The following is a 13,416-nucleotide window of genomic DNA, read 5'->3' as shown; positions in this document are numbered from 1 at the left end:
AGCTGACAGTGCACCAGCCACTCTTTCAATTGGCACAATCATCAACAGCTGTCAGTGCACTCCAAAAAACATGGCTAAAACACATTACCATTTACAATGCCATTATATGAAACTCAAACAAACCCGAGCCCTAATGCATTCCTAATGCTTGTTTTCAAAAGAGAAGGGAAATCCGGAGAGAAAATGACTCTCTTTAAAGGATTTCCCTTCCCTACAATGCTCACCTGGTTTAATGTATGTTTCAGTCTTCGGAGTTTAAACATGCAACAAAATGGTAAAAGCAATCTAAGTGACAGGCACATCCCTAAATACCCACACTGGCCCTAAAGATCAGAGGAACTAGAAAGGTGACTACAGGTAAAGTTTGTGTGGCAACAATTTCAAACGCTACAGGACTTTGAAGCATTCGACACGTGTATAGTGCTTAGAAAGAACTGAGTCACCTCTAGGCGTCTGGGTGAGATCAAGGTACTTCAAGGTTGTTAATCACAGAGAGCTCCAGAGTGAAGGGGCAGGGGGAGGGGGAGGGGGAGGGGGGAGGGAGGGGTAGGCAGAAAGCAGAGAGTTTTTCACAGTGTCTGACACTAGATGATAAAGGTGCTCAGACTGCATGCACATTCAATCCTTGGCCTCGCTGTAGAGCGCACAGAGTGGTGGCCCCATGTTTACACATACTCTGGCTTGCAGGCTACATTGTGGCGCTTTAGGTAAAACAAACCTGTAAAAACATCACATTACGTAATAATCGCCCGGAGGCAGTGTCCAAGACTCCTGCAGTAGAACATGTTATTTTTATTGGGGCCTTTGTGCAGCCCAAAGGAGAGAGACATACTTCGATATGGCTCTGGCCACTAATGAGCAGGCCCGGTTCTAGCGGGTGGGCCGGGTGGGCCAGGCCCACCCAAATATGAGCCTGGCTCACCCAAACAGGAGCCTTGGCCCTCGCAGCGAGGGCTTGGAGGCAGGCGCCTAAAGGCATTGGGCTCAAAGGGTTTCTCTGTGTGTGTGTGTGCGCCGGGGCTGAGACAGCTTCCAGGGCGAATACACACACACACACAGACAGTTTTAGAGATTATCACAGCCGCACCCGAGTACTTCACAGGTCTTTGAAAGACCATTTACATGTTAACGAGGCTTTGTTTATTTTTTCACCCCTTCATCTCCACTGGCGAAAGGCAACAACGGTCACCTTTGCCTCCTGTTCTGTGGTGTGGATATTTCTTTTTCGATGCAGTGTAGGAGAAAACAAGTTTGTTTATTCCTATTAACCTTTCCTGACCCCTGCAGTTGCTTATCACATTAGGCTGTGATACAAAGTTTGACCAATGGAGTAGTAGGTAAGAGGATGTGTTACTATTTGTTTTTCTTTTTCTTTTTTAAATCCCAGCCCAGCAGGACACATACTTCTTGTTTGCTTCATTTGAATAGTTTTTATCATTATCATGGCTGATGCAGGACAACAATAAGACAATACAACATTCCAAAATAATGCTGGTGATTAATGATCCTGATGGAGAGCAATCATTTGTCTGTTAGTAGTTTTTAAATGCAGATTAACTGTATTTTATGTGGAAGCTCAGTGGGTTGCTGCCTTTGTCATAGAGATTCTTGTGTCACTTGCAGTTCAGAAGTTACAATCCTAACATAGGGCAGTGACCAATGAACTGTCACCAAAGAGCTGCATACAAACATGAATGGTATAGTTATAACTTCGCTTTTTTGTTTTGTGATATAGTTAGAACTTCCCCAGTATTTCATTATTCTAATGTTGCTAAAATGAGTATTTTTGGGCAGATATACATTTTTATCAGTAAAGCTGACCCCCATGGAATACTTTTTAAATCCTAAGGTTGTGTTTCCACAGACCACACCATCTTAAAATATACTGACCACCAGTATGGATGACATGTGATTCATACACCTTGTAATCCTCATTGGCTTATGTGACATTCCCTGTAGATTGATTTATATACTTGTATGATTCATTGTCTCTGTATAATGTGTGCGTGGTGTAAAGTACTGACACACACTACACTGATATGAGTAGTGCTATACAACAAATGAAATGCATATAAGAGAGGGGCTACGTAAAGATGAGGGGCACTGGTGGAGGGTGGCAGTGATGGAATCTGAGGAGGAGGGAGTGGGAGGGGCTATGGAGCGATGAGGGGCACTGTTGGAGGGTGGCAGTGAGGGAATCCGAGAAAGAGGTCATGGGGTGGAGGGGGTGCTTGGGAGAGATAAGGGCACTGGTAGAGGTGGTAGTGAGGGAGTCTGAGGAGGAGGTCATGGTGGGTGGGGCTACTGAAAGATGAGGGGCCCTGGTGAAGGTTGGCTGTGATGGAATCTGAGGAGGAGGGAGTGGGAGGGGCTATGGAGCGATGAGGGGCACTGTTAGAGGATGGTAGTGAGGGAATCCAATGAGGAGGTCAATAGGGGCGGCCATGGAGGGATGAGGGGCACTGGTGGAGGGTGGCAGTGAGGGAATCCGAGGAAGGTCATTGGGTGGAGGGGGAGCTAGGGAGAGATAAGGGGCACTGGGGGAGGGTAGTAGTAAAGGTATTTACGGAGAAAGAGGTTATTGGTGTGGCGCCAAAAAAGACTTTTGCATCAGCGCTAAAGCTGGCCCCGACATGGCCTTACTGTTTTTGTTTATTTAATTACAGTCGGGTCATATGGGCTATTGTGGAACATACTTTAAAAGTGTGTGCTAATTATATGTACTGTTATATTCAATGCTTTAAGTTTGAAGGTGATTTTACTAATGTTTTTACCTGGAAAAATGAAAGTGGAGCCCGATGGTGCCTGATATGGGGCTGGGGCCCAAGGTCAGCTGTGAGATAAGGTGCACTGGAGAGGAGTAGTGGATAATCAAGCCCGTAAGGGAGTGCGTTGCAGAGTCCGGGGTCAAGTGGAAGTAGTAATGAAGAGGGATTCTCCCTGTAGGCTCCCATAGAGGGAGCCCGAGGAGTGTCACTTGCCTGAAACTCCCACCTCAGAAACCTCCTCTTCCCGTCAAAGGAACATTACATAGAAAAAAAACTTTTTGAGAGTGAAAATATTTAGAAAGAGACTTGGGAAAGAGTGTGTTTTACTGGGCCTTGTAAGACTAAGAAGAGATTAAGGAGGGCCCTGACGCAGGCCTGCCCAGATATATATGCGACAAATCGAGCCCGCAGTGGCCCACCCAAATTCACCCTTGGCCCACCCAAATACAAAATTCCTGGAGCCGGGCCTGCTAATGAGTGTGGTGGCTGTGTAGTGCACTTTCCACTGGATGGCGGAAGGAACACCACACCTTGCGATAGCGATCTGCACATGCAAGATATGGGACTCGTGGAAGTCTCCGCTCCGGGGATATGGTACATACCGATGCGAAACACCTCTCCAATTCAAGAGGGCGGCCAGGCACGAGGCACACCCGCCCTCCTCACAGGACTCAGCGAACAAGGCAATGGCTACAGCAAAGCAGCGTACACACAGCTCTCCTGCCAAGGCCGTGGCCTGTGTGGGAAAGCAAGCAAGAGAAAGATGGAGCAAGAGAGAAAGACGGGCAGGGAAAAAGAGTCATAGAGAGGGAAGGAGAGAGGTAGAATAAGCAATAGAAAGAGTGGGAAGGGTGGAGAAAGAAAGTCATAGAATGAGCAGGGAGGGTGAAGTAACAGAGTAATAGAAAGAATGGAAGGACAATAAGAAAGGAAAATAGCAAGTGTAGGAAGGCCAGAGTAAGAAAAAAAGTAAAAGAAAAAGTGGGAAGGACACAGTAAGAAAGAATAATAGAGTGTGAAGGAGAGAGTAACAGAGTAAAACAGTAGGAAAAGGAGAATAAAGAAATAAAAAAATAAAATAATACAATTGAAAAAGGAAGAATATGTAAGAATGACAAAAAAAGTCTTCAAGGCTCCGTCAGCCTTCATTCTCATGACTCATGACAACAGTAACTGGTTCACACTGTCGAGAGAAGTGCTGGCCACGCCCCTCCATGGGAGAGAAGTGCGCCTTTGTGAATGACCTGAAGAGAAGAGCGATAAACATAAATAAAGCGTGGGAGGAAAAGCAAACCCATGCGCTCAAGAGCAGCCGAGGGTTCCATACTAGGAAAAAAAAGTGAGTGTGTTGGAGCGAGTGAGAGTGATGGCGAGAGAATCAGCCATCACTCACAAGACAAACTAAATAACAGCGACTGCTGAACGGAGCGTTTAACATCTCCCTACCATAGGGGGGGGGGGCGAGTCTTTATGCTTGAGAACAGAGATCCTACGAAAGCTTTTGTGATACCAAACGGATATATTTTTAATTTTACAGTCAATAAAACAGAAACTCTTTCCTCGTAGCAGTGCGTCTGACAATAACTGGTGATTAGATTTAACTAACACAACCGAGCCCTGAATACGAACACCCCCCCCCTCGATCTGACAGAAATGATTTAAAAAAAGCAAGTGCTTTGTCCTTCACCCCAATATCCTCAAGCCTATTCAATAAGATTTGGTGGTTTACAGTGTCGAAAGCCGCTGAAAGGTCTAACAGGACCAGCACTGCACTGCCGTCGTCATCCAGCCTGAGTCTGATCTCTTCCGAGACACTTATGCTGGGAACATTACTCTAAATATGAGCTACAAAAACTAAGATGATAAACATTATCAGCGCAAATATTGTTATAGTAGTCGGCATCTAACTATCTATCTATAGAAACCCAGTTCCAATGACCTCATATGAATCGGAGATCCACACCAGGTAAGACACCACGCCTTTGTATTTGAGCTTGGATTTATTCCACTGTAACGTGTTTCAGCATTACTGCCTTGATCACTGTTGGAAATGGGATCCCCGGCTGGCCAGGGCTTTCGCCAAAGTCAGTCAGAGACCACCACCCCCAAGTCAGGGCAAGGGAGTTACACGCCAAGATAACCCCTACTCACCCTCTAGGTAACGTGGCGCGAGCAGCAAGGCTAAACTTGGAGGCGATGTAGGCTAAGTATTTGCGCACGCACCCCAGCAACAACAACCAAAGGCCCACCACAAAGGAAACTCCACACAAGGTTTATATAAAAATAGCCTTTGTATTACACCAAAACACATTAGATAAAACACACTCTTTACAATGTGCCAGAGGCACGGGCAGAATTTACAAGGGATTATTTACAAGACAGGGCCACCTGGACCACTGTCAGGAATCATCACTTTTAGAAGTAACAATACAATACTTGTAGGCCTAGAACTTAGAACATAGCCTATCAAACAGTACCTTCCGTCCTGGTTGCACGGGATAATGCGAGTGACCTCCTTAGTAAGCTTGAGCGGGCGACCCAGCGAAGCGGCGCGGCTCAGGGGAGAGCGGCGCTGCTCGAGGCTTGGACGGGCTGCCGGCACGGTACAAGCGTTTCTCTGGGGCGACCAATGTGTGCGGCTCAGAAGAGGAGGGGGAGGCAGGATGCGGGCGACCCAGCGAAGCGGCGCGGCTCAGGGGAGAGCGGCGCTGCTCGAGGCTTGGACGGGCTGCCGGCACGAGCTGCCGAGGGGAACGAGCGAGGCACACTTCAGCGAGGCCCCAGGGGCCCAGGGAGATCAGACAAGTCCCATCAATTTGGCAGGGAAGGCACCATAGAGTCCACTGGTCCTGGGACTCTGGTCAGGGGGCAAGCTTAGTATCAAGCCCTTGGGATCACTTATAACAGAAGATCACTGTAACACAAAATAGGACATAGCACAAAACCAGTACCCACTGGTAACTGGTAAGTCCCCCCTACGCAATCCTAACCACCCTAGGAACAGGTCACGCAGGGAACCAGGACCTTACTAGCACCACCTGCACTAGCAAGAACAACCACCTCAGTATCACAATACACATAGGGGCATAGACCTGGGGACAAAACACATGATGCAGAACCTACATTCAGCGGTGTAAGGAACAGGGCACAATGTATCAACAACACATTCAGAGGTGCAGAACACAGGGTGCGCAAAACATACTACACATTATACATTTCCTAACACCCAAAAGCAATAGGACATAGATCATAACAGCATCTAAACCTTTAGCGTAGAACTCACAAAGTCCAGGTTGCGCCACTGCGCCAAGACCTAAACGTAGCAGCTGCCCACTACTTGCTGGGCAGCTGAGGGACAGAACAGGGGGCCTAAACGCGGCAGCTGGCACTAAGTGCTGCGCAGCTGGGGAAAGGCCAGGGATGAAGGAGTGCGCCTCACTCCTAAGTCCATAGTATGTCCCTAGAAAAGAAAAGACCTACACGGTGCAGCTGCCCACTAATTGCTGGGCAGCTGGAAACAAATCTGCGCCAGGGGCCCTCACTGGCCCCTCAGGAACCAAACTGCATCCAAACTGCGCAATAGGTTGGAGCCCTCTAGGCTCTAAACACATTCATGTGTCCCCTGGAGCACTCTGGCTCCTCCAATAAGGAACTCTCCCCCAACAATGGAGCCCTCTGGCTCTAGGAAGAATGGGGCCACAAACAGGTGGGAGCCACTCGGGCTCTAGGGATCACTCTCCTCCATGGGGCCCCTGATAGAGATGTTCAATCGTTGGAGCGGCCCACTGAGCACACGGGGCCGCTCTGACTCTGTGCCTGCACTGGCACAGTCAACACGGGCCCTCACGGAGCTCCCCCCCCCAGCCCTTCCTCACTCACCGGGCTTCTCGGGGGGACTCCTCTTCATCTGGGGCGGCTGCTCGTCGGAAGCTGCAGGCTTGCGGGGCTCTCCCAGGCGGCGGTTCCCGCGGGGGGGGGGTCCTATCCTCTTCTCGAGGACTCCAGCTCTCCGCAGGACCACCGGGGCTCCCAACAGCTCAAGGGAGCCCCGGGCAGCGTCTCGCCATCTTCTTTGCCGGCTTCTTCCTTCCTCTTTCCCCGGTGGCAGCGCTGGCCAATCACAGCGCGGCGGCGGGCGGGGCTTCCTCCGGCAAACCGGAAGTCCCGCCCCGCATCAGGCACCGTCGTGCCTGACTTCCTGTTTTGCGGCGCTCGGGCCGCGGTGGTGAATCTCGGGGGCATTTCTGAGGGGTGGCACCCTCGAGATTAAAATAAACAGCGAGGTGGGCACTCGCCAATTAATTAAATAAACGGGGTGGCACCCGTATTTAAGACGAAAGTGCAACGAAGCACTCTGGGGCACCAGAGGGGCAGGAGCGCTTCCCTCAGAGGGAAAACGACAGCGCTCTGCCCAGGCATGAAAAATAAAACGCTCACAGCGCTAGCAGGACACAAAGCGCTCCAATGCGCTAGGGACAGCACACAAGCGCTTCCAGGCGCTAGAAGCCACCAGTCAAGCGCTCCCAGCACCACTAGACAGGACAAAGGGCCTCCAGGCGCCTCAGGGGAACACAAGTCCAGCAAAAGTCCAAGCACAGCGCTAGAGGGGAATAAACAGCGCTCCCAAGCGCTATAAGGGACCAAAGTCCAGCAAAGCTCTTCAGAAGTCCAGGGGCTGGGCAGGGCCCAGGGGAGGCAAGCCTTCCCCCTGGGCCCAAGCAGCAGCACGCCCCTGGCAGATTCAAGCAGCAAACAAGAACATTTTCATGGGGTCACAGCCCCTCTTTTATACACCTTTCTCTTTGTCTTTAGGTGCAGGGTGGGGGCAGAACCAGTCGCAGCTGGTCTGGGAGTACTGTTGATGGCCCAACCACCCATTCAATTCACAGGCAGGGCTAGGGTCATCAGTCACACCACAGGGGGGCGGAGCCAGCATTGTGTGGGGAAAACCCAGCCCATCCAGGACACAGGTACACTCCTCCCACACATCACTCATGCTAATCTCCCACTCACCACCGGAGCAGACCCACACAGACTTCCTGGAGCCTGGCATCCCAGCCAGCTCCAGCCAATCACACGCCAGCACCCTCACAGCACACGTACAGCCATGTCTAGAAATGGCGCTTCCCTTCTAGACACATACATGCTGCATACACCATCTCGCAGCATTCACTCCCCCGAGTTCACACATACCAAACTTGACCATGCACACCTCACGCATCAGGAACTACCAGGGACACAGACATTCCCCATGCATTCCTATGGGAGGGCAGGCCAATCTCACACACGCACTCAGGGAGAGCACGCACTTTACACTGCGCCACAGTGTCAAAGTGCGCAAAGGACAGAAATCACTATAATTTTAAGGCAAAAAGTTCAGGGGTGACCCTGCCAGAAGGCCCAAGTCCAACAATCACACATCAAGCATTTGTTTCACTATATATAGTACGGATAGCAGTACGGATGGCCCTGACACTCAGGATGACCCGGAGAGTACTGGCAACGCGCTGCTTGCAGTGTATTTTGGACTTGAGGAATCAAGAGATCCGGTGTCCGCCGACAGATTGGGGAGAGACACGCGGCTAGAGACATTTGTCTCTGTCAGGGTGTTATGTACGCACATGGCTGCCCCCGCATATTCCCTTTCCCTACCTGACGGTCGTGTCAGCCCGAGCGGACCCGAGGAGGAGCTTTGGACCTCAGCTGCAAGGGAGGGAGTCACAAACCATCGTTACCTGCACTTTCACTAAAACCGGCACCATTCAAGAGGTGCCCCCACACCACCGACCTAGGTGCATAAACATGATGCACCCTGGGAGTTGGAGTCTGGTAATGGGTCCCGACATCCAAAAGGTGAGCTAACTCTGTCTCGGGGAGGAGTCCAGTGACGTCAGCACCATACAAAGGCGGAGCAGCTCTGATGGACTATTCACATGACTCGCGTGGGTGCAGGGCACTGAGGAAGGCACGAACACGCCGAAATGCATTTGCCGCCACTCACCGATGCAGTTTTGAAATAAAGCCCCTCCAACTAATTCCCCTTTGGCCTCCGCTCTTTTCTTTTTGGGAAGAGGTTTTGTCGATATATATATATATATAAGGAAAGTGCTACTTTTGGCATGGTTACCCCCCACTTTTTGCGTGATTCTGAATGCAAGTTTGGCTGCATTTGCAGTGGGTCCCTGTTAATCAGGTTCCAAGTGCCTATGTTCTTTCCCCAAACTGTACCTTTGTTTCCACAATTAGTACACCTCTCACTTACATATACGCCCCTTGTAGAAAGGTACCAGTGGTACCAAGGGCATTGTGACCAAAGAGGGTCTCTTAGGGCTGCAGCATGTATTATGCCACCCTCAGAGACCCCACACCAAACACATGCTCCCTGCCACTGCAGCCTGCGTGATTTGGCGCAACTAAAAGTAAAGAGATGACATGACACACATCCCTATCCTTAAGTCCAAGGCTGATCTGCTCTCTGCCTAAGCAACAGCTGGAAAGGGGGAAGAGAGTAAGGACAAGATTGTTTTTTCTTACTGGTGCAAGTTTTAATCCCATCATTTTCAAGCGCATCAAGATGCTAGAGTGAATGTTATGAGCTCTTACCTTTGGACAATTCTATGCCCCCCAAAAATGTGCGCCTCTTTTGAGTGAATTTACAGTGCATATCTGGAAAATCTTTACAATGTTGGTAAAAGGAATACTTTAATAGATTTGTCTATTGCATAAATGCACGAATAGTAAAAAAAAAGAATTTTCTGCAACGTTACCTCATTGTCCTGTTTCTCGTCTCCAGACATGTCATCATCAACATCACTTCCTGTTCCTTCAATCGCTAAAATACCATTCCTGATGGATGGAATCATGTACAACTGTTGAATTACAGAGTTCATGTAACAGGTGGCACCAGCATTTTTTAAGCCTACAAATCCTTTCAGAGGGCGAGGGCCAACTGGTGGTAGGTATTCCCATTCTGTAAGTGCTTCACAACCTTGAAAAATGATCAAATTATGCAAAGAGTGATTGTTAGCCACATTATTAAAATGTAAAAGTCGTATTTATTTTTTTTACACAACATAATTCTTCCACTCTTCAGATTCCTGAGATTTGAATCATTCAACGTGAAACAATTTGAAATGCTTTCTAAGATCGGCATCCTTCTTATGTCCACCATGTTGATTATTTCATGTCACAAAGAATAGGAATTGAGAACCCTACAATGGCAGCATACTGCAGTCAGAGCTTGTGTCTTTTATTAAGTGTTCTTTAGCATATTAAACAGCCATCCTTTCCTGCGGGGTCATAATCTGCCTATGCGTCACAACCTTACATTCTGCTTCAAGTACAGAAACCTACTTACCTGTAACAGTTGTACCTTTCATACTATTTCAGTAAGACTGTGCATTTGGGTAACATAAGTGTCAAACAATACGCGGATACCATCAGAATATGTTGACCTAATTTCTGGCTATCTCAGAATGCGGCATCTGGACCTCCAAACCTTACAAGGTACCAGATGGTGTCTGCAACCTCAGAACATGACAACCCTGATTCCAAGGGAAATCATGGAAACAGATCTACCCTTTCATTTGTTAACTCAGGCACGCTTAACTCAGGCACGCCCAAAACCAGACACCAGAAGTACACAAATTGCCATTTAAAATATTTACTGAAACAATTGGACGCTTGCGTAAAATATGTGCGCTGCAATGATTAACAGAATGAGGCAAAACAATGGTACCAGCGTTACAAGAATGGTGAACAGAATGAAAAATTCAACCACTCTGCATTTGCATTGACTATATAAAAACATATAATTGTCCTCCTACCTAGCGCTGCCTCTATCCTATAAGGAAAAGGCTGTTCAGGTCTGCCAAAAAACCTTGAAGTGGTCTAACTCCCCATTTCCCTGCAAATGAGTGTGATCTGATAACCAGTCCTGGTGTAGAACAGGCTGCTGTCCTTCTGAGGCTGGTGACAGGATTCAACTGGGCTAGAATTCTGGCATAGGGTAACCTCGACAACGCATCAAAATGCTACTCTGTCTAAAAAAAGGATTGGTGCAGTTTCTATACTAAACTGCACCTATTTGTCCCCTGCTTGAGCTGTGATCTGGCTATCATTCTTGAACCTAACCACCCAGAGCTGTCGCCGAACAGACAACAAACAACGTTTTGCGCAGTGTACCTAGTCCTTGTACAGAATGTTCCAAGACCTGATAATGTGCCTTCGAAGACGCGCCAGCAAACCATTTTCTGAGAACATTATCTCTTACTGGTGCGCAAGCAGATGTGTGCCAAAAGTCAATGTTTAAACAGATGTCAACAAATATGAATATGTAAAATGGAGTTTTTTGTGCCCATGACCTTCGTAAGCTCACAACACAGTAGTTTCGATTAAGACATCCTCAGCAGATGAATAACTTCACAATTATTCTCTGCCACCAACCTGAGCTCAAGCAGGTTTATATAATTCAGAATCTCCCGAGAGGACCAAGTCTCAGTGTCAAAGGTACCCACAGGTGAGTTTCCCATCCCACTTGAGGCATCTGTTACCACAGTCCCATAACGAGTCACCGGCTTTAAATATTTTAAAGTCGCACTCCAGCCAATAAAGGGGTTGTGTATTGAACTCAATTCATCACTAGGTGCCACCAAGAAGCAATTTCCGACTTTGTTAGCAAATTCATACAATATGAATTAATTAAATGGGAAGAGAGAGTAGCACATGAATCGACAAGTGAGACACCAAAGCTGGAGAAAATCTAGCTATTGGAAGAAACATTTTCTAATCCAGAAAATAATCTTTTTTAGATTTGCATACTTGAATTAAGACTAACGATCTGTTTCCCATTTGAATACTAAAACAACAATGCTTGGCAATGGTATGGCAGGTTTCTGCAAAAGGGGTTAATATATGTCAAAGATCGGCATACCTCTGAAAAGAGCCACCATTGTTTTTAACTCATCTTGGAACATGAGCAGTTATTGAAAGTGTCTTGCCTGCTGTTATCTGGAAAATGTATACCTGCAGCTACTAAACTATCTATGCTCTATTTTAATGCAGGATAAACTTTATTTGAATGTCCAAAGGCATAAATAGTAATTTGAATGATATATTCATAGGTACCTTCAGAATCAGTCTGTGGTCTGGTCTCAAGGATTCCATTTTTTAAGTGGAGTTAAGGGTCTGTGACAGAGCTTTGGATAGAAGACAATACGTGGCTTTGAATGCAAGTAAAAGTCTAGTATTTCCAAATAGATACTTGATATCTTGCTTGTGTAGGATCATACGGTTGGTCCATACGTTTTAAAGGTATAGTGTTGAGGCCCCATACCAGAGCTGGTTTCATTACAAGTGAAAAATAGCCAAAGAAACAGTGCATTCTTTAATGAATGGGATGTGTGAAAGCATTCACAGTTGTTTTTGATGTCAGGAATTGGCCGAATGATGAATACCAGTTTTGAGTTCCCTCAAATCAACAGTTAAGGAAGTCTCAGACATGACTGTGCCGAAAGAGGAAGTAAACACTCCTTATAGCATCAAAGGCAGAACTTCATCATCTTATGAATGTTGCTCAGTACCACGAATTTATACAGTTATGCTATTAACAGCTGAACGTCAGTGAACCAGAAGCACAAGTTACTACTTGTGTAACAATATATCTGTAAGAGACATTAGTTAGTGATAGATTCCTTACCTTAGAATATCCCCAGGCGTCAGACTGGATCCGGAAATTTTTCGCGTAGCAGTACCCTTGCGCGTCGGTAGGCGTCGTCTGCGGCTCCGCGTCCGCGTCGTGATGACGTCGTCGGAGTACTTAGACGCCGCCTCCGCGTGCTGACGTCAGTTCTTAGACACAGCTTTTCCGCGCCAGAAGCCCGAGCCATGTTAAAAACCAACACTGGTGCCATTGAAACTAGGGCCCTGAAAGGGGATAACCCTAACCCTAGATATCGGTTCGCAGAACAGGGAGGATGGGTGGGTCGGTAAGGAATCTATCACTAACTAATGTCTCTTACAGATATATCGTTACACAAGTAGTAACTTGTGCATCTGAAAGAGACACGTTAGTGATAGATTCCTTACCTTAGAATAGATACCCCAGCAATACCAACCCCGTTGGTGGGTCTGCGAACCAATAATCACACCAGAAAGTCCTGGAGGACAGAACGGCCAAAGAAGCCATCCCTCCGGACTTGGCTGTCGATGCAGTAGTGTCGTCTGCAGCGAGGCCCACGTAGCCGCCTGACCGATGTCTTGTAAGGGCACTCCCCGGCCCAGGCAGTTGTAGTCGCCGTGGCTCGGGTGGAATGAGCCCGCAATCCAACAGGGGACTCCTTTTTAGCCAAGGAGTAACATGCCTGGATACACAAGATGATCCACCGGGAGATGGTCCTCTTGTGCACCGCTTTCCCCTTCTTAGCGCCCATGTAACCAACAAAGAGTTGGTCATCCACCCGGAACTGGCGTGTGCGATCCAAATAGAATGAGAGCGCACGTTTTAGGTCCAGACGGTGGAGCCGCTCTTCCTCTTTAGAGGGATGCGGTGGCGGAAAGAAGGTTGGCAAGGTGATAGACTGCCCGATGTGGAAGGCCGTGACAACCTTGGGCAGGAAAGATGGCTTAGTACGCAACACAACCTTGTCCG

The 13,416-nt window shown here is 47.9% G+C and overlaps 1 protein-coding gene across 1 annotated transcript in view; it reads right to left on the bottom strand.

Moving 5' to 3' along the window:
• USP9X (ubiquitin specific peptidase 9 X-linked) overlaps positions 1-13,416 on the bottom strand; it is a 1,542,050-nt gene that overhangs the window by 416,769 nt on the left and 1,111,865 nt on the right. The window contains exon 31 of the mRNA XM_078658291.1: positions 9,536-9,756. Coding sequence (XP_078514417.1) covers positions 9,536-9,756 — 221 coding nt within the window. The remainder of the gene's footprint in view (positions 1-9,535; positions 9,757-13,416) is intronic.

Source organism: Lissotriton helveticus, chromosome 8 (genome assembly GCF_964261635.1).
Source record: "Lissotriton helveticus chromosome 8, aLisHel1.1, whole genome shotgun sequence".
Classification (NCBI taxonomy): Eukaryota; Metazoa; Chordata; class Amphibia; order Caudata; family Salamandridae; genus Lissotriton; species Lissotriton helveticus.
The sequence above is the reverse complement of the archived record's forward strand: the minus strand, read 5'-3'. Positions and strand labels throughout refer to the sequence as shown.